The sequence below is a fragment of the Equus asinus genome, chromosome 9, assembly GCF_041296235.1.
Source record: "Equus asinus isolate D_3611 breed Donkey chromosome 9, EquAss-T2T_v2, whole genome shotgun sequence".
Taxonomy (NCBI): domain Eukaryota; kingdom Metazoa; phylum Chordata; class Mammalia; order Perissodactyla; family Equidae; genus Equus; species Equus asinus.
In genome coordinates this window covers 96560380-96580612 of record NC_091798.1, presented here as the reverse complement: position 1 = coordinate 96580612, position 20233 = coordinate 96560380, and the positions used below count along the sequence as shown (strand labels likewise).

General features: G+C 61.1%; 1 protein-coding gene across 4 annotated transcripts; it reads left to right on the top strand.

Annotated features, from left to right (window-relative positions):
- The first annotated feature begins 7666 nt into the window (after positions 1-7666).
- On the top strand, positions 7667-18854 carry IBA57 (iron-sulfur cluster assembly factor IBA57). Of its 4 annotated transcripts, none has more exons than XM_044778094.2 (3): positions 7667-8640; positions 16951-17294; positions 17653-18854. In XM_044778094.2, exons 1-3 carry the CDS (start codon positions 8300-8302, stop codon positions 18042-18044), a joined length of 1077 nt encoding a protein of 358 aa, XP_044634029.2. In that variant the 5' UTR covers positions 7667-8299; the 3' UTR covers positions 18045-18854. The 4 variants fall into 4 exon arrangements, with proteins under 4 accessions (XP_044634029.2, XP_044634030.1, XP_070374123.1 ...); XM_044778095.2 differs by lacking the exon at positions 7667-8640 and adding an exon at positions 9652-14275; XM_070518022.1 differs by lacking the exon at positions 7667-8640 and adding an exon at positions 14293-16066.
- The last annotated feature ends 1379 nt before the right edge of the window (positions 18855-20233 follow it).

The window sequence follows — 20233 nt, the reverse complement described above, 5'->3', positions numbered from 1 at the left end:
AGCCCTGCCCCCAGGTGAGCCCTGCCCCTGAGTGAGCCCTGCCCCAAGGTCAGCTCTTGCCCCAGGTGAGCCCTGCCCCCTGGTGATCTCTCCCCCTGGGTGAGCCCTGCCCCCAGGTAAGCCTTAGGCCCAGGAGAGCCATGACCCCAGGTGAGCTCTGCCCCCTAGTGAGCCCTGACCCCAGGTGAGCCTTAGGCTTAGGAGAGCCCCCTCACAGGTGAGCCCTGCCCTCACGCAGTCCTGCACGGGGATGCTGGCAGTTTCAGAGGGAGAGAAAATCCAGATCTGGAGCAGGGACTCACTGCCCACCTCTCCAGTAGAGGAAGGTCTGCGAATGTGCCAGCCCCGGAGTGGGGACTGGGGGCTGGGGCCGTGCGGTGGGTATGGTGCTGTCTGGCCTGGTGAGTGGCAGAGCTGGCAGTGGACTCCTGCTGATGAGGATTTTTAGGCTGCTTAATTTTAAAATGGTTTATGATGAGGATTTTTAGGCTGGTTACTTTTAAAACTGCAGATGAGAAGCAGGCTCCGAGGACTGGAATTTTGCTTGCCCTTTTGAGAGACATTTGCGTTTGTGAAGGAAGGGGAGGTGACCATGTAGGGACCCGAAATTGGCCACCCCAAGATATGTCTCTTTGGCATCAGGATTGTTTGGGGCTGATTGCTTTTGATAAACTGGGACAGGGAAGGAGGCTCTGGGGAATGGAACTTGCCCTTGTTGAGACACATTTACATTTGTAAGGTAAATCTCTATCTGTAAAAGGTGCCTCCCTCTCTGTACCAGGAAGAAGAGGAGAGATGACCTTGTCCCTAGAAGCTCTTAATGGGGAAGGCAAGAACTTAAGTTGGTTGCGTCTGGCAATCTCACGTAACTGGTTTAGGGTGGTGGCTTCTGACCTTTCTAACCTTTACTTAATCCGATTTTATTCTTCTCTAAAAGTCATGGGATCACCCAATGACCAGACCCCACCTGCACTGATACCATTTTAACTTTTTTTCATGTTCTTTCCTTTGTCTTGTAAAGAGATGAATCATATACCTATGCCTTAAATTTAGCCCTAACCCTCAACTCGGGGCAGCAGCGGGAGCTCTGACTGCCCCTGGGTCCTGTCCCCACGCACCAGCTTTGCCTGCCCATGGGCTCTGTCCTCATGCCAGCGGGGGCAGCAGAAGCAGCGGCAGCAGAAGCTCTGACTGCCCATGGGTCCTGTCCCCATGCTATTCTAGTCTCTAAATAAAAGAGCACTACTGCCAGATCTTAAGAGTCTAAGAAATCTTTCTTTCGACTCCTCGGCTCACCGACCCCGCATCACTGTAAGGCAGCGAGCTTGGCCGGCACCCTGCCGCAGCCCCTCCAAGGCCTCCCTGTCAGCCTCCTGGGGCCGGGTCTCCCCTCAGTGGAGGCCCTGGAGGACATCAGGACCTTGGGGGGTCGGGGGCAGTCCGAGCGGGCCAGCTGGTGACTTTGGGGTTCAGAAACAGCCAGGGGCCGGTGAGGCCTGGTTGAGGATGCAGGTGCCCACCCCAGCAGCGCCTGGAGGCTGACCTCGATCTGAACTCAGCCCGCCCGCTTTGGGGCCATAAGGCCCCCCTGATGTGGACAGGTCCATGAGAGGTGGGAAGTGGGGTGCAGACTCCCCTACATCTGCCTGAAAAGAAGCCACGAAGCCGGCTGATGGGACGGCCCGGGCAGGTGTGTGCTGTGTGTGCTCAGGGAAGAACCTTCTGATTCCACTCAGCCTTCGTCCAGGGCAGGCTCCCCCAGCCACGGAGAGGGAACTTTAGGTCAAGCTTCAGGCCCTTTGGTTGGGATCACAGCCTCTCCCACGCGGGCTGAGCCAGTGCAGCCGCAGCCCAGGGGTCTGGGCCGGGCCAGCTCAGACTTCCTCACTCACTGAGCCAGTGGTCTTGCTGGGGCCTCTTGGAGACACCACCACCCGTGGAGACCTGGGGAGCCTTGGTCAGCTGGCCCCCTGGCCACACAGGAAGCCTCCCAGCCCCTCCCTGGCCTCTGCAGCCGCTGCCCGCTTCTTCTACCACGTCTAGCATCCGCCGCAACTCCAGCAACCGTGAAGCCCGTCGAGTCTCTCATCTTTGTCCGCTACTCCTCAGTGGTGCAGGTACAGTGTGCGGCAGCTGGGTCAGTGAGGGGATGACTCTGTCGGGCTGCTGGGGGCTGGCGTGCTGTGTGTCTGAGCACGGAAGGCAGATGGAGCTCAGGCAGTGGGTCCATGCCCAGTGGTCGGCCCAACACCAGTCTAGATGTCGCAGTGAAGGTGTGTCTTTTGTTTGTTTAGTTCTTCAGCTGAGGAAGATTCACCCTGAGCTATTATCTGTGCCAGTCTTTCTCCACTTTCTATGTGGAATGCCGCCACAGCATGACTGGCAAGCAGTGCAGGTCTGTGCCAGGGATCTGAACCCAGGCCGCCGAAGCAGAGTATGCCAAACTCAACCACTACACCCCAGTGAAGATGTGTTTTTAGATGAGATTAACACTGTCAATCTGCAGACTTAAAACAGATTGCCCTCCCCTGTGTGTGGGGGCCTTGCCCAATCAGGTGACGGCCTTATAAGCAAAGACTGTGGCTCCTGAGGCAGCAGCTCTGCTTCCAGACTGCTGGTGATGGTTAATTGTCTATGTCAACCTGACTGGGCCCCAGGACACCCAGATTAAACATGACCCTGGGTGTGCCTGTGAGGTGCTCCTGGAGGAGACTGACAGTGAATCCGCAGACTGAGTAAAGATCACCCTTCCCAGTGTGGGTGGGCCTCGTCCCATCAGTTGAAGGCCTGAATAGACCAAAAAGGCAGAGAAAGCGGAAACTCCTCATATGTGACTGCTTGAGCTAGGACGTTGGTCCCGTCCTCAGAGTTGGACTCAAACTACACCACTGGCTGTCCTGGGTCCCCAGCTTGCAGACAGCAGATCTTGGGACTTCTCTGCCTCCAAATCATGTGAGCCAATTCCTTATACTAAATCTCTTTCTCCACCTCTCAGGTTTCAGACTGACCAGCCCCACAATCATGTAAGCCAATTCCTGAAAATAAATCTCTTTCTCTCTATATGTATCCTATTGGTTCTGTTTCTCTGGAGAATCCCGACTAACACACACCCCATCTGCATCCTAGCTGTGAGGGAAGCTGCAGAGGAGGCTCTATTCTGGACGGCATCTCAGCCAGCTCGGGTTGTGTAACAAACACCGCAGAGAGGGCAGCTCAAACCACAGCGTTCATTGTCTCCCAGTCTGGAGGCTGGAAGTCAGAGGCCCAGGGGAGGGCAGGGCTGTTTCCTCCTGAGGCCTCTCTCCTGGGTGTGGAGATGGCCGTCTTCTCCCTGTGTCCTCACGTGGTCGTCCATGTGTGTCTGTGTCCTCGTCTCCTCTTCTTATAAGGACACCAGTCATGTAGGATCAGGGCCCACCCCAGTGACCTCGTTTTACTGTCATCACCTCTTTAAATGCCCCGTCTCCACATACAATCCCATTCTGAGGTCCTGGGTGCTGCGGCTCCAGCATACAAGTTGAGGGGGGACACAAGGAACCCCTATTAGAAGGTAGATGCCCAGTGAAAAGCTCGGTCACAATGGGAGAAGGGACCCTAAGGTACAGGCCTCCTGTCCTGGGACTGGGGGCCTGGATGCGTTCCCAAGGTCCTATCAGTTTTGTGAGCTCTCGATGGTGGTGACTTAGGTTCTGATGTCATGTCCTCCCGAACAATATCACTGGCCATCCCAGACCTGGGGAGCCAACGTTTGTGTCATGCCTGGTCCTACCTCTGAGACCAATTCCCTGACATCCAGACACAAGTACCATCTCATGCCTGAGCCCCATACCCTGATGAGGCGGCCATCTCCCACCTGGGACACGGCTGCCAATGCCCAGGGGTGGAACCAACCCAGTCACTGACCCTGACTAATGCTCACTTAGCTACTTAAAAAGCAAAACCTCTCAGTGCCTCAGTTTCCCCATCCACCTGGGATGGCCATGAGGATGGAGGGCCAGACCAGGGGTACAGGGTGTCTTCTGGGCTCGGGAACAGCCCAGGCTCCCGGCCCCACGCCTGGTGAGTGGAGCATCATGGGTTGGGGCCGGCTTCTCGTCTCCTTCTCATCCGTTTGCACAGCTGGAGCCAACTGTCCGGTGGCTCAGGGAGATGGCGGAGGGCCACGTGGGGGACGCTCCAACACCCCCAGAACAGGGCAGTTTCCTCTCCTGCCTCTAGGAAGGGAGGTGGCTGTGGGGAGAGAATAACAGGAAGGCACTCCTGGCCCCGCAGTAGCTGGGAAGCAGGGTCCGGGACCCCCACGCCCTCTGATTTTCCAGCTCTTGGCTCCCCACGCCTCCCAACAGCTCTGGGGCTGTGGCCTCAGAGGAAGGCCATACACATGTGATCCAGCTGCAGCCTTGGCCCCCACCGGCCCGAGGTCAACGCGTAGAGCTCCCTGGGAGTCTCCGGAGGCCAGGCCACAGCCCCCCAGCTGTGGGCAAGAGAAGCGGCAGTGGAGGGACCTGAGAAGGGAGTAGTTGGGCCATGCCCACGCGCAGGAGTTCCCACTGTGTGCCTGGCCAGGCTGGTGCAGAGACCCAGGAAGGCTTCCTGGAGGAGGGGCCTGGAGCAGTGCTGGCAGGCAGACAGAGGCAGCCAATGGCCACAGGTGGCTCTGGGCACTTCAGTGCAGCCAGGGCTGCAAAGAGCAGGAAGTTTCATTTGACTCCATTTGAGCAAACTTGCATGGAAACAACCCAGGCAGCCGCTATGCTGGAAGGCGCTGAGCCAGCTGGGCTTAACACAAGATTGCAAGGTCAGGGCGGGGAAGGTTCCGGGTGTCCAGGTCAGCCTGCCGGCCCTTCCTGCAGCTATGATGGGGGAAAGCATGTTCCTCTGCTGGCAGAGGGATGGGCTGACGTGAGCCTGGAGGAACGCGACCCCCAGCCTGTGGTGTCCTCACTGGGCAGGCAGGGAGGTGCTGGGTCACCCATGGAATGCCAGGCCAGGCAGAGGAAGACCTCCTCCACGAAGGGCAAGTGGCCAGTAGCCAGAGGAACTGCATTCCAGGCCTGGCTGGTCACAACCAGGAAGCTGGCTGGGAGGGGACCGAGGGCCTGGGGGACCCTCGGGGCTCCTGGCTGGCCACTCTGTGGCCCTCGCCATGCAGTTGGCCCAGCTGGGAAATCCAGGACCTCGCTGGGTGCGGGCAGACAGGGGAGGCCTCAAGGAGGTTGACAGAGGAGGCAGGGGGGAGACGGCTGGCTGAGGCTGGGCCACATACTCTGACATGTGCTCAGCAGAGATCCATCTGGATGGCGATTTGTGTGTTGCACCAATGTGACCTGTGCCCCGTCGTGTGCTGGGCCCAGGGGGTGCTGCAGGGAGCTGCACAGGGACCTGCCCACGGGGCCCTGGACGACAGATCAGAGACTAACAAATAGTGAGCCTTCAGGGTGTGGAGGAGGTGAGAGCTGAGCAGGGCGAGGGGTTAATGCTGAGACCACCAGTGGAGGCCATGGGGTCACTAAGTTGGGGGGAGGCCCTTGGGGCGCAGGGACATTGCCACTGAGAACATAGGCAGGGCGGGCGGCTCCTCCAGCCCGAGTGCCCTGATGAGGCCGCTGTGACTAGTCTGGAGGGGCGGCTGGCTAATCAGTGGCCAGTCTGGGCTCCCGTGGTGTCTGTGTCCCAGCAGGTGGGGGTGGCCTCCCACGTCCAAGGAGACAGAAATGGCACCCTGCGCGGTGCACATGCTGGCAGGGAGCGGGCTGGCAGAAGGGGAGGTCACAAAGGACATGACTGGGACTGTAGAGAGGTGATCGCACACGGTGGCACACGAACTGATCCTGGAGCTGCAGCTGCCAGGGGCGGGGAGAGGCTGGGGAAGGGGGCACTCTGCCAGATGGATGGACAGATTAAGTTGATCGATGGATGGATGGATGGATGGATGGACAGATTAGGTCGATCGATCAACAGAGATAGACAGACGGATGACAGGTGACAAGTAGGTAGGCGCTAGGCAGATACATCAACAGAGAGATCCACAGATGGATGGATAGATCAACCAGTAGATAAGTAGATGGATCAACAGACACTTAGGAAGACAGACCGCAGACAGACGGCAGAACGTAGACAATCGGTGGATCCAGGGGAAGGTGGCCCATGCTGCGTTACTCTCACACTTTCTGTAAGTTGAAAACTCCAAACACAAAGTTGGAGGGACACGTGTGGTGGTCAGAGCGGCTCTGTGGGCTGCCGGGCACTGGGAGCCACGGGGCTCTGGGGAGACGAGGTCACGCTTGTACATGCACAGCGTGAGGTATCAGACATGCAGAGGGAGCCTGACAGGCCTTGGGGTCTGGCATCTGGAGGGAATGCCTGGAAGGGACGTCAGTTTGGAGCGTCGGCCTGTGGACAGCATGGAAAGCCTGCAGCTGGAGGAGGTAGGTGCAGGAAAGAGGGGTGGAGAGGTACCTGGAAGCCCCCAGGGGCCAGCATGGCCTTGCCCTCACCTTGTTCTGTGCAGCCCTGCTACAAAGGGCCCTGACCTGCACACTGGACAGGTGGACAGCGGGCCACTTGGGGCCCGGGCTGGACAGACTGGGTAGGTGGGAAACAGACCTCGCCAAAGACACAGGAGGGGCTGCGGGAGTCCGTGGCCAGCTTCCACCAGCTGCCCTGGCTGCAGCTTGGGGAGGGGGCGGGTTTAGGAGACAGCAGGTTAAGCAGCAGCACAGACTTTGGGAGCTTCTCCGACAGGGAGAGAAAATGGGGACAACAGCTGGCAGGAGAGCAGGGCTCTAAAGCTATGCTTGGCGTGACGGAGCGTGTGTCCGGGCTCCACAGGGGGCAGCTGGAGCCCAGCGAGCCAGTATCTGGAAAGGGGCCTTTGGGAGGGAGCCCTGATCCCACTGGACTGATGTCCTTGTAGGAAGAGGAAGAGACACCACAGTGAGATGGCACTGTCTGCACGAGGAGAGAGGCCTCCCCAGAACCGACCCTGATCTTGGACTCCCAGCTTCCAGAACCTCAAGAAACATGCCTGTTGTTTAAGCACCTGCTCCGTGGTATTCGTTATGCAGCCCGAGCTGACTGACGTGCTTAGGAAAAAGGGTATGAGACCTGTTGAAAAACTAAACACAGAGTTACCACACACCCAGCAATTCCACTCTGGGTATATACCTGTGATGTTGTGATTTACAGTAAGAAACAGGGATTCGGTCTTGTCCCGTTCCTGGCACGGAGCTCCCAAAACCCCTGGACTCTCCTGTGATGAGAGCCATAAAGGGGTCTTGACAGTCACAACAAGCCTTTCAACCACACCTGAGCTTATGCTAACGAGGTGACTCTGGACAGCCCCTGAGGATGGGGCTGGTCCCCAGGGGTAGGGACCCTGTGATTAGAGGCTGGAGCTTTCAGTCCCACCCCGGACCCCCGGAGGGGAGAGGAGCTGGAGCTTCAATCAATCATCAGTGGCTCATGATTTGATCAGCCTGTGTGATGGAGCCTCCAGAAGACCCAAAAGGTGGGTTCCGAGAGCTTGTGGGTCAGCGGGCACGTGGAGGTGCCTGGAGGAGGGCGGTGTGCTCGGAGAGGAGGTGGGAGCGCGGGGCGCTTTCCCGGGCCTGTTCCTTGCGTCTCTGCACCTGGCTGTTCCGAGTTATATGCTCTCACTAGAAACCGGCGATCTGGCAAACGAAATGTTTCCTGAGTTCTGTGAGCCGCTCCAGCAAACCTGTCCAACCGGGGAGGGGTCGGGGAGCCTCCGATCTGGAGCCGGTGGTCAGGAGCGCAGCCGACGCCCGGACCTGGGGCTGGCGTCTGCAGCGGGGCGCTCGCGGGACTGAGCCCCGACCCGCGGGGTCCGGCGCCGTGTCCAGGCGAACGGCGGCTGGACGAGTCGCAGGCGGGCCGCTGCGGCCGCAGACGTGCGTGGAGCGCTGACCGCACACGCGCCGGCGTCCAGAGGAACCGAAGCGAGGGGCAGCGGCACGCACACCCAGCCGGGCGCAGCGCGAGCGCGAACCCGGGGCCGCCGGCGGGGACCCGACGTTCCGGACGGCGCGCGGCGGCCGACGACGCGAACGCGCCGACGCCCGCACAGCGCTGGGAACGCGGCCGCCCGGACGGCACGGCGAGCAGACGCCCGGCAGCGCGCAGAGCCGCGCAGGCGCGCCGAGCGGCAGCGGCGGAGCCGGGCAGGCGGCTGACGGACAGCGCGAGGGCCCGCCCCCGCCCCCAGGGGCCGCTGTGGCGCCCTCCCGCCCCCCCGCCGCACGGGCCGCCCCTTCCCGCCGCCTTACTCGTGCCCAAGATGGCGGCTGCGGCATTGCTCCGCGGCACGGCTCCGGGGCGCGGCGGCCCGGCGTGGCGCTGGCGGCTGCGCGCGGCCCCGGGGCGCCGCCTCGCCCACACCTCCGGCCTTCACGGCGGCGACGCCGCGGGCGGCCAGGCTTGGGCCTGCTTCCCGCTGGGCGAGCGCGCCCTGCTGCGCGTGCGCGGGCCGGACTCGGCGCCCTTCCTTCTGGGGCTGCTAACCAATGAGCTGCCGCTTCCGGGTCCCGCGGACGGCGCGGGACCGCCCCCGGCGCGTGCGGGCTACGCCCACTTCCTTAACGTCCAGGGACGCACGCTCTATGACGTCATTCTCTACGGGTGAGGGCGGGCGGCGGGCGGCAGGACTGGGTCGCCGGGGGAGGAGGGCACCCGAAGGAGAGTAGGGACACCCAGGGGAAGGAGGGCACCCAGTGGAGGGGCGGGCACCCGGGGGGAGGAGGGCACCCGGGGGCGGGCGTCGGGGGACGGGAGGGCAGCCAGGAGAGGGGCATACGGCGGGGGCGGGCACCCGGGGGAAGGGAGGACGCTCGCGGCCGGGGCACCCGCGCCGGGCAGTCCTAGGTGGGCCGGAGGGGTCCCCAGGGATGGGTCCAGGACTCGCAGCCCCGGACGCACCCTCCTCTCCCGCTCAGCCCTGCCGGTCGCACTCTCCCCGGTGCATGGAAAAGCGGTCCGTGGCACCTGGGGCGCGACTCGGGGAACCGCCTGTGTGTGACCAGCTTGTGCCTTGACCTGCCACGTTCTCCGGTGTGCACCGCATTTCCTACCAAGTATCCTCGTGCCCGGTGGTGGCGGTATTGGGTGCTCACGCTACGCTCGCTGGCTGTGCTTGGTGGTCGTGGCACCGGCTCCCTCCACGCCCGCAAGCGACTCAGGCCGTTTGCGCCAGGAAGTCACACCCCGGGCTCCTGTGACCTGACCGCTCTCTCCCGCCTGCGTCCGCCTGAGAACCCCGCCGTCCCCCTCCTCTCGCAGGTCCCCCTCCCCTGTTAGGCCCCCCTCCCCTCGCGGGTCCCCTTCTCTCTCAGGTCCCCCTCTCCTCGCGGGTCCCCCTCTCCTCGCGGGTTCCCCTCCCCTCGCGGGTCCCCCTCCCCTCTCAGGCCCCCCTCCCCTCGCGGGTCCCCTTCTCTCTCAGGTCCCCCTCTCCTCGCAGGTCCCCCTCTCCTCGCGGGTTCCCCTCCCCTCGCGGGTCCCCCTCCCCTCTCAGGCCCCCCTCCCCTCGCGGGTCCCCTTCTCTCTCAGGTCCCCCTCTCCTCGCAGGTCCCCCTCTCCTCGCGGGTTCCCCTCCCCTCGCGGGTCCCCCTCCCCTCTCAGGCCCCCCTCCCCTCGCGGGTCCCCTTCTCTCTCAGGTCCCCCTCTCCTCGCAGGTCCCCCTCTCCTCGCGGGTTCCCCTCCCCTCGCGGGTCCCCTTCTCTCTCAGGTCCCCCTCTCCTCGCAGGTCCCCCTCTCCTCGCGGGTTCCCCTCCCCTCGCGGGTTCCCCTCCCCTCTCTCGGGTCCCCCTCCCGCCGCGCTCCGCCGCGTCTGGCTCAGTTTGCTCCTGTCCTCTGGAGGAGCGCTCTCTGGCGGCCTGTCGGGCGGTGACACACGAGGTGGCCCTTTGCCTGCCGGGTCTGCAGATGCTCCGGCCTGCTCGTGTGGTGGGCGCCCAGCTCCGGGCAAAGACCGCAGCCGTCCTGCTCCGGGTGTTTGTGTAGGAGCGGGCGCCTCCCTGCCCCCTGCCTTTGCGCGTGCGTTTTCCCGGAGCTTTAGGGGCTCTTGCTCGCGGTGTCCTGCGGCGGCATGATGCTGTGTCGTGTTTGGGTCGTTGCCGCACTCGACGGCTCTGACTGTGGCGGAGGGTCGGGCAGACGCAGCCCGCTGGCTGCAGAGTCTCATTGTCCTGGAATGCTGCCGGGGCCGTTTGCGTACTATCTGGGGCCGCCTTGCCATGATGGCAGAACTGATAGGGACTGTGTGGCCCAAGGCTGAACTGCTGACTGGCCCTCTGCAGAAAACCTTTGTGACCCCTGCTGTGTGTCCGGTTTCGACCTGCCATCGTCCTCCTTCTCTTGTCTCTGCTCCTTCTCCCCGTGCTGTAGTGTTGGAACTGTGTTCCCTGAATGTCTTGAGTCCGTCTTAGTAATTGCCAGTAGCACCTGTTCTGATCATTACTGGTTTGAATTTATCAGCGTTGCAATCATGTTGTTTTGATCCCAAAATTTCTTTCCTTGTGTCCACTATTTGCCCTTACATCTTTTTGTTTTTTTAAAGATTTAAAAAATTTTTTTCCTTTTTCTCCTCAAGGCCCCCAGGTACATAGTGTACCCTAGGTACTTTTTAGTTGTGGGTTCTTCCAGTTGTGGCATGTGGGACGCCGCCTCAGCATGGCCTGATGAGCCATGCCATATCCGTGTCCAGGATCCGAACCAGCAAAACCCTGGGCCCTGGGGGGCCGAAGCAGAGGGCGTGAACTTAACCACTGGGCCCAGGGCCGGTCCCCTGCCCTTACATCTTTGTGCCTTTTTGTTCTTGCTATAATGAATTTATATCCTCATAAGTTGCTGTTAACCTTAAAGATAAAAGAGCCAGTTATTTTATCAGTAAAATGAGTTTATTCGGGAATAGCCAAAGAATTGCAATTCAAGATGTGCATGCTATGGCAGACCAGAGGCAAATCCAACAAACAGGGGCGAGGAACGTCATTTTATAGGAGAAAGGAGGAAATTGGGAGGGTGGTTCTGCATGAAAGTCCATTGAGAAGAGCAGTTCAGGGTGATGGTGGTTTCTCATTGGCTGAGTCCCTGGGGTCGTCGACTTCTGTTTGGGACAGAATGCATATTTCTTCCTGTAGTTAAGAATTCTTTCCTGTTGATTCTTGTTGGGGTCTGTAACTGACCTCGAGTGCTACTGCGGGGGAGCTCCCCCTTCTGGTCTCCTGACCCTGTTTTAAATGAGGTTTCCCTTACTAATTTTTACATCACTCTACAGCATAAAGCAATTTCTCTTTGTTTCTTTTTTTTTTTCTCCTCGCACTTTCCCTCTGGTCTGGAGAGTCTTTGCCTGGCTGCTGGCCCAGCAGTTCTTGGCCCCATGCGTGCTCGTGATGGCCCTTTCCAGACATCGCGTGTGCCTTGCTGTGTGCTGGTGAGCAGTTGTTTTTCTCGCCTGGCTCATTCCTGAGAACGGGGAATCACAGTGCCACTTGCTGTTCTTTGCACTGAGAGAATTGGGGGCCACTGAGGGTGAGGTCCCCTGAGCCCAGTCTCCATTCTGATTCCAACTCAAAGTCATTTGTGGGGAGCATTGTCTGGAGGGTGGGGTGTTGGTTCCATCAGAGAGAGATGCCCCAAAGTGAGGCCCTGCTTCTCCGAAGCAGCAAGGAGGGAAGAGGGGAGCACACCCCCTGGATGGCTGCTCCAGGGCCCGGGGGGTTGGTAGGCAGTGTCCAAATCTCTCTCAGTTCTGCTCCGTGGTGTGGGGTGCTGAGGGCTGAGCCCGCTGGCCTTCCACACTGCCCAATGCCCTTGTTTGGTCTGATGCCTCAGTTAGTTCACAGGTGCAATCCTGCCCAGCCTATTTGTTGTTGGCCATTTACTGATATCTGATCTCACAGAGGTCCCTCTCTGGGAGTGGGCGCCTCCCTGGAAGCCGGGCTTCCTCCTTTCTCTCTGCTCACTCTTCATGGGGTCTTCTCTGCTGCCTCTCTCTGGAATCTTTCAGTTCACCTCTCACGCTTCTGATTTCCTATTCTCGAGTCATTCCTTCTCAGGGCACCCTCTTCTTGTTTCCTGGATGTAGCACCTTTTCTCAGAGGAAGCTTTAGTTTTTTCTTTTTAAAGTAGACTTTTTGGAGCAGTTTCAGGTGCACAGCATAATTGGGGGGAGGAGCAGAGATTTCTCACGTACACACAGCCACCCCCTTTATCCACATCCCCACCAGAGAGGTACATTTGTACAGTTGATGAACTGACATGGGACCGTCATTGTCCCAAGTCCATGGTGCACATCAGGGGTCACGCTGGGTATGGTGCCTTCTGTGGGTTTGAACAAATGCACAGTGACCTGGATCCAGCATCGCAGTATCAGACAGAGTGGTTTCACTGTCCGGAAAGTCCTCTGTGCTCCACCATTCATCCCTCCCTCCCTCAGCCCGTGACATCACTGAAAGGGTCTTGCACGGTCTCCCTGGTTGCCGTTCCCAGAGTGCCACATGCTTGAAATCGTGCAGTGTGGAGCCATTGCAGACGGGCCTCTTTCACGGAGTCCTGTGCACTTCAGCTTCCTCCGTGTCTTTTCATGGGCTCACAGCTCATTTCTGTACAGCGCTGAAGAATCTTCCACTGTTGGGCTGCAGCACAGTTCACTCTCTTATCCATTCGCCCCCTGAAGGACCCTTCGGTGGCTTCCAAGTTTTGGCGGTTATGAATAAAGCTGCTGTAAACATCCGTGTGCAGGTTTTTGTGTGGACGTAAGTTTTCAGCTCCTTTGGGTAAATGCTAAGGGGCATGCTTGCTGGAGTATATGGTAAGAATATGTTTAGTTTTGTAAAAACTGCTGACCCGTCTTCCAAAGTAGTTGCAGCATTTTGTGTTCCAGCAGCAGTGAAGGAGAGTTCCTGTTGCTTTGCGCCCTCACCAGCACTGGCTGGTGTTTTTGGTCATTCTGGTATGCGTGTGGTGGTAGCCTGTCGTTACATTTGCATTTCCCTGCTGACATGTGATGTGGAGCATCTTCTCATATGCTTATTTGCCATCTGTATTTTGTTTGGTGAGATGTCAAGGTCTTGGCTCATTTTTTAACTTTTAAACAATTCAATCTTGTTATCGTTGAGTTGTAAGTGGTCTTTGTCTGTTTTGGATGGTGGTGCTTTGTCCACGTGTCTTTGAGGTCTTTCTCCCCATCTGTGGCTTATCTTCTCATCCCCTCTGGCTGTAGTCTTGCGAAGGTCTTCTCTCTCTCTCATCGTATGTGTTGGCCTCATCCTCACCTGCAGACTTTCCTCAATTGCTGGTGCTGAAGGAGATGCTCCTGGTTCTGGTCCTGGCTGTGCTGGCTTTTATGGGATACCTTCAAGGCTGTGTCTGCTGGTCTCTGGGGCCCCTCCTGCTGGGGCTGCCCCCCAGGATGGGATGGTCCTCTGCTCCCTTGTTTCCAGGCGGGGCGTGCTCCCTTGCCTCCACGCCTGGTTCCCCTGGCGCGGACCTCAGCGGTCCCTGGGTGCCCCTGGCAGAGGGAGGGTGGGGAGTGCAGCTGGGTATGCTTCTGCCCAGGACCCACTCAGCCCCCATCTAACCTGAATCTCTCCTGTCCTCCTGCCGTGGCTGCCTGCTTCCCTGGCTGTCTGCTTCCTGCCTCGTGGGGGCGTGTGGGGCGCCGTGTCCTCAGTCCCTGACGGGTGCCCTGCAGGCTGCGTTCCCAGGGAACTTGGAACGTGGCAGTCTGTCACGTCCTCGCACCGTCCTGCAGCAGCCCAGCGCCCCAGGGGAGCTGCTGCTCCTTAGCAGGGTGTGTGGGTCCGTCCCTGTGTGCCTTGTCCGGTGCCCACCAGCCCCTTTGTGCTCTACCCGTGCCTGGCGCCCTGGCACCTGCTGCCTCCTCGAGGGACCCATTTATTTGTGAAGACCCTGGCCCCAGGCAGAGTGGGGTCTAGAGCTGTGCTCAAGGAGAGGGGGCCCTGTGTTTATGGGGGTGCTGGACACCAGGCGCTCCTGGAGGAAGGTGGTCTGTGCACTCCAGGCAAGGGCTTAGGTGGGCTTGGCCCTCCCTTTGTGGGTTTCACACAGCCTGCCCTGCATGGGAGCAGAGTGAGGGTTGACGCCTGGGATGGCACTGGCACCATGTGTTCATCCAGGTCCTCCCAGCCAGGCCGGCTGGTAAGGCCACAGCTGCCCCTCCACCTCCTTCTTCCTGTGGCTGCTGTTGTGCCCCCAGGAGGGGCCGCTGGGCTTAAGGAGGAAAATGCAGGACACTAAGGTAAATCTCAGACAGTGGCTTTTTAGGGAAGGATGTTCCACACAGTGTTTGGGAAATACTTATACTAAAAACATTATTTGCTGTTTGTTTGAAATTCAGATTTAACTGGGCATCCTCTAGTTTATCTGGCAGCCCTGCGACACCTGGGGACATCTGTGATTGTTGCTCCGGGGCTGGGGCGTGGATGCTCCTGGCATCGAGTGGGCTAGGCCCATCGGTGCTCTTGGCTCCCTTCACCTCCCAGGGCGGCCCCACAGAGAATGCTCCAGCCCAAACGTTGGCTGTGCCAGGCCAGGAAAGCCGCCCTGGCACAAGCTCACCCTGCCTTGCCCTTCTGCCGACCTGCCCTGTTATCAGCTGGGGCAGGGGGAGTGGGGTGCACTGCAGCTTTGTCCCCCCGAGGGGCTGCCTAGCACACAGTCATGGGCACAGGTGGCTCAGAAGGTGCCTGAGCCCAGAATCTGGACCTGTCCACCTGCCCGCCTCAAGCCCCATGGAACATCTACCCCTTGAGTGAGACAGGTGACAGCCCTGGCCACTCACCCCTGCACTCTGGTGGCCCCTTTCCCCTTCTTGGGGCCTGTCCCCTGGCTGGGTCACCTCCCTTCCTGGCCAGGGCCCTCTGAGGTTTACTCTCCCCCATGACCTGCCCCCCCACGCCCGACTCCTCCCTCGCCAGTATTTCTATACTGTCTCTGCTGCCTCTGCCGAAGACCTAAAAAATAAAGATATAGCTGCATGTGGTTTAAAAAGCCTAGTAACACTAAAAGGTTTTGGATGGAAAATGACTGCTGCTTCCTTTCTCACTGGCATGGACCCACCCTACCCAGAAGCAGCTCCTTTTTTAATTAACATTTTATTTTGAAATAATGATAGATTCACACAGAGCTACAGAAAAAAATGAACAGGGTAGTCCCATGGACCCTTTACCCAGTTGCCCAGGGTTGGACGCGGGCCACCCACGGCGCGGGCTCAGTTTCCTCCAGACTTCCGGTGCTCACGGGTGCCTTGTGCTTGCAGCTCTGTGGCTTGATGATGTGCGTGGGCCTGTGTCACCTCCACAGGACTGAGCTGTCCATCACCACCAGGCCCCTCTGCCCTCTGAGGGCCGCCCGCGCGCCCCACTCCACCCACAGCGCGCATTGGCTCCTGTGCGCTCCGTCTCGCGGCGCGTTAGGAAGGCTGCTGCTCCGACGCTGTCCGGGCTCGCGTGGACGCGTCTGCGCGTCCCTGGGTTGGTGCCGGGGGCGCGGACGCTGGCTCGCGTACCGGCCGCGTGGGCAGCTTCATACGGGGCTGCGCGCTTCTCCAGAGCGGCCGCGCGCCCCGGCCCCGCCCGGCCTCCCAGGGCTCCGGCGTCCGTCTCCGTCGCCCCGATGGCGCAGCGGCGTCGCGCAGCAGCTGTAGTTGGCGTTCGCTCCGGACAGTGGCGCGGAACGTGCTTCCACACGCGCGCTCGGCCGCCGCAGCCCCTCGGACCCCTTCCAGCAGTTTCTTCTGGCGTTTGAACCCCTCTCTGTGACGGTGAATTCCACCCCTCAGCCGACTTCATTGGTGACGTGCTGGGAGGGCTGCTCTTCCCACCCTCCTCACACGTCGTTCTCATCCCGAGAGGACCAGGGCTGCTGGCGGTGTGGACCAGTGTATGGACACACAGGGGCGCACTGCAGGATGAGCCACAGACATGGCACAGGAATAAGCCTCCGTAGCTCCTTCCTCTGTGGGTGCGGTGTGGGCACCGGCTGGTGGGCTCCGGGGGTGCAGTGGGGTCACCAGCTAATGCGCTCTGGGGTGAGGCGTGGGCACCAGCTGATGTGCTGTGGGGGTCAGGTGGGGGCACTTGCTCATGGGCTCTGGGGGTGACGGGACACGAGCTGATGGCCTTTCTCTCCTGCCCTGCCCGTGAGGGCCTACCTGCTTGCCTGTCTCAGCTCTCCCCGCTGTGGGTCCTTGCTCAGTCCACATCTACAGCCAGGACCCGGCCATGTACTGGGTCCCAGACGTCTCCCCTGCCCCCTTCACGTCTAAGGCTGCCCAAGCCTGTCTGTCTCCCTGCTCATCCGTTTGTAAGGGCTCCGCTGTCCATCTGGTCGTCACACCAGGGTCTGGGGTCATTCCAGGGACGTGGGCTGCTCGGAGTGCAGGTTAGGGCGCTTCTGGGTCCCTCATCGGTTCCGGGGCTCGCCTTTCGAAGGGATAAGGGAGGAGGTGGGCGGTGGGCGTGGGCAAGGTGTGGCTCCCTGTGTCCCTCACCTCTGACACCTTCACTGTCCCCCCAGCTCCTCCCCTCAGCACCCCCCCTGAAGTCTGTGCGCGCTGCCTTAGGGCCCTTGGCTTCCCGGGTCTTCAGTGTGGCCGTGCGCACCTTGCTACCTCACCTGGAGCGCCGGGCACCACTGTGGGCGCCCCGCCTTTCCCCCCATGCCGGGCCGCGTCCTGTCCCACCCAACGGTCTGCTGTGCGGTCCGCGGGCTCTGGGTGGCGCCCTGGGCGTGCGCGCGGCTCAGCCTGCGCCTCGGCGGCGAGGGTCCGCAGGCCGCCAGGTCCCCAGCGCTCCTGCTGCGCACCGGCGCCCGTGCTCCGGGCGCTGTGCTGCTTGTGGCCGTGGCCCGGCTCAGCGCCCTGGAGCCCGTGGCGCCGGGTCCGCACCCACGCGCTCCCGCCTCTCCCTGCAGGCTCCTCGAGCGCACGGACCAGGCGCCCGCCTTCCTCCTGGAGTGTGACCGCGCGGCGCTGGGCGCTCTGCAGAGGCACCTAGCGCTCCACAGGGTCCGGCGGAAGGTCACGGTGGAGCCGCGCCCCGAGCTGCGCGTGTGGGCCGTGCTTCCCGGCTCCCCGGAGGAGGCCTGCGGGGCCGCACCGCTGCAGGAGCCGGCTGGGAGCGTCGCCATCCTCGCTCGCGACCCCCGCACCTCCCGCATGGGTTGGCGGCTCCTGGCCGAGGGCCAGGGCCCGGCCCTGGTGCCCGGAGGCCGGCTGGGGGAGCTCCAGGATTATCACCGGCACCGGTATCAACAAGGTGGGGCGTGGGGCTACCTCGGGGTGCTGGACAGCCCGAGGGACAGAGTGGGAGGCGCAAGCCTCGAGTTGGACCATGGCTGGGAGGCAGAGAGGAGTAGACAGGACCACAGCCCTGGGGAAAGCACGTGGTGGGCCAGGGGCAGAGGGGAGAAGAGAGTAGGGTCATGGAGAGGGGTCACCTCTGCTGCCTACGGCAAGGCCAGCAGAGGTGCTCCCTAGGCCAGAGGGTGGGGGGGCCCCGGAGGATGGAGCTCCTATCAGGGGTGGGAGGGGCAGCACACCCAGCCCCCGAGGTGAGCCCCAGGTTCTGGAGGACACCTCAGCTCTCACTGGGCCTCCCCCTCCTACCCCCACAGGCGTTCCCGAGGGGGTCCATGACCTGCCCCCAGGAGTGGCCCTTCCTCTGGAGTCCAACCTGGCCTTCATGAACGGTGTCAGCTTCACCAAGGGCTGCTACGTGGGCCAGGAGCTGACGGCACGCACCCACCACATGGGGGTCATCCGCAAGCGCCTCTTCCCAGTGCAGTTCTCCGGCCCCCTCCCTGCCAGCGGCATCGCTCCCGGCACCTCTGTGCTCACGGAGTCGGGGCAGGCAGCTGGCAAGTACAGGGCAGGCCAGGGGGACGTTGGGCTGGCCCTTCTGCAGTTGGAGAAGATCAGGGGCCCTCTCCACATCAGAACTGCCGAGAGTGACCGGGTGGCTCTAACTGCATCAGTGCCGGACTGGTGGCCCACAGCCCCCAAGTAGCCCTGAACGTCCCACCCTTCCACAGGCCCAGAGGGCCTCTGTCCACCTGCCTCGCCCTGCAGGGCGGCCCCACGCAGAGTGACCCTGTTGGACACATGCCCCTTTGGGTGTGGGCCTCCCAGGGCTACATGGGTGGTGGGTGCCTGCTGCGGCCCGAGGTCCCAGCCCACCATGCTTCTTGTGGGGAGGTCGGGTGCTCAGTGTGGGCCCTCCTCTGGCGGCTCTGTGCTGGGGTGGCAGGCCCTCCCGGTTCTGGGGTGGGAGAGCCAGGCTCCGCACCCCAACTTCTGCCAGACCCTGGATAATGTTCCATGCTGTGTCCGTCTGGATGCTGTTTGTCTGTCAGCTGAGGACAGGACTCTCCAGGGCCCTGACCCGGACCGCCCACAGCCCCTCGGCCTGCTCCAAGTCTGAGGGTGGCGGGCAGGGTAGGGGGCTCTGGGATTGTCTTATTGCGCTGGCTGCGGGGCATGTCTCCAGTGGGAACTGTGTGGGGCTGGGTGGGAGTCAGCATCTCTGTGTGGAGGGAGGGGCGCACTGCTCCTGTGGCCCAAGTCTTGTGGGGCACTCTGCATCACAGTGCTGGCTGTGGGAGCCCCGAGACTGTAAAGCGCCAGGCGCCACGTTTCAGAACTTTACCCATGGGGTTCAGCAGCCCCCTTCTCCTCCCGGAGCTCCCGTGAACACAGGGACGCCTTGCTTCCTCCTTTCACCCGCTGCTTTTTGTCATCCTGCTGCAGTGTGGACCTCGTGCTTGTAGGGTGTCCTCCGGATGCCCCTAGCGAGTATTAAAGTGTGACCCCAAGCGGCCCCCGTGGACTCTGGCTTCATTCTGGGTGGAAGGAACTGGACGTGGCTCTGAGTAAACCAGGTATATTGAGAAGCTCTGCCTTGAACACTGAGGACAGAGATGAAATATGAGCGGAGTTTCTTAGGTTTGCGGGCTGGCAGGAGGAAAGAGGCCTCAGAGGCCGGGACAGTGAGTGAGTGTTGAGTCTGGAGGAGACTGGGGCCCTGGGGACCCTTAGCCCTGGTGTGGGGCCCAGGGCCAGAGGCAGCCAGGCCGTGGGGGTGAGCCCAGAGCTGGGAGGGAAAGGCCGAGCTGGAAGGAGCCGTCCTGGTGCCAGGTGGAGCCAGCAGGACCCCCTCTGAGAACCTGTAGTCAGATGCAGCCTGGAGTCGCCCCAGGACACCAAGAGGAGAGGGGCATGTGGGCTGTGAGGGCCCGCCAGCCCAGCAAGACGAGGCTCCCCCTCAGACCAGGAGAGGGCCAGGCAGTTCTGACCCCAGCACTGAGCAGGTGGTGCGTGGGGTGCTGTCCTGGGCACATCCCCTGCGGTGAACAGAGCTAAGAAGGTGGGTCAGCCTCTGACACACAGGAGTGGTGTGGTCCTCATGACACAGAAGCAAAGGACGCAGGAGTCCTGTGCTGGTGTTGCTGCGGTCACTGTCCGCCCGGGAGGGGGCCTTGGGGCCAAGACCAGCAGCCACCAGGGTCTCAGTTCTGCCCGTGGTGCCCTCCTTCCTGTCTGTCTCCCTAACTGACCATCAATCGGGGTGGTGTGGAAAGGAGTGTCAGCACTTTGGCCTTGGAGGAAAGTCAGGAGTACCGGGATGTGCCTGCTTCAGCCGTTGAGGCCACTGGTCAGAGTCGCTTCTCTGCCTGGCTGCAGGCTGGCCCATGCCCCTCGGTCTGTGTGGCTGGAGTGCAGGAGCAGCCCCATGGGAGGGCCTTCCCTCTGAGGTGGGCCGTTCTGAGGCTGCGAGTTAGAGCGCCAGGGCGTCTCCCTGTGGCCCCCGGGATCGGGGGCATGCGTTTTCCGGGCAGCGGTGTTAGCAGAGCACTAGAGCCGCTGGCTGGCAAGGCCTGACATGGGGCCTTGAGTAGACAGGGAGAGAGGTGGCTGGGTGTTTTCAGTGGGGCAACTTCCCAGTGAGATGCCGCCTCGGAGATGGCGCATGTAACACATGTCCTCAGGATGCTCCAGGCTCCCAGGACCCTGTGGTGTTTGGCCTAGACCCAGAGAAATCTTGTCCCGGTTCCTCCTCAGCGTTTTGAAAAGGAAGATCCATATAACAAAGCACTGCCTCTGTTGGACACACCAAAGCAGTTACACAGAATGCTGGGGCTGCGGCCACCCAGCTTGAGTGGCTCCGAGGAGCCTGGGAGCAGGCGACGGGGCCTCAGC

Bases quoted from the DNA above. Each gene is read 5' to 3' on its own strand.
- IBA57 (XM_044778094.2), top strand. From the start codon at position 8,300: ATGGCGGCTGCGGCATTGCTCCGCGGCACGGCTCCGGGGCGCGGCGGC. The intron at 8,641-16,950 runs GTGAGGGCGGGC...CTCTCCCTGCAG, and splicing joins TATGACGTCATTCTCTACGG to GCTCCTCGAGCGCACGGACC. The intron at 17,295-17,652 runs GTGGGGCGTGGG...CTACCCCCACAG, and splicing joins CCGGCACCGGTATCAACAAG to GCGTTCCCGAGGGGGTCCAT.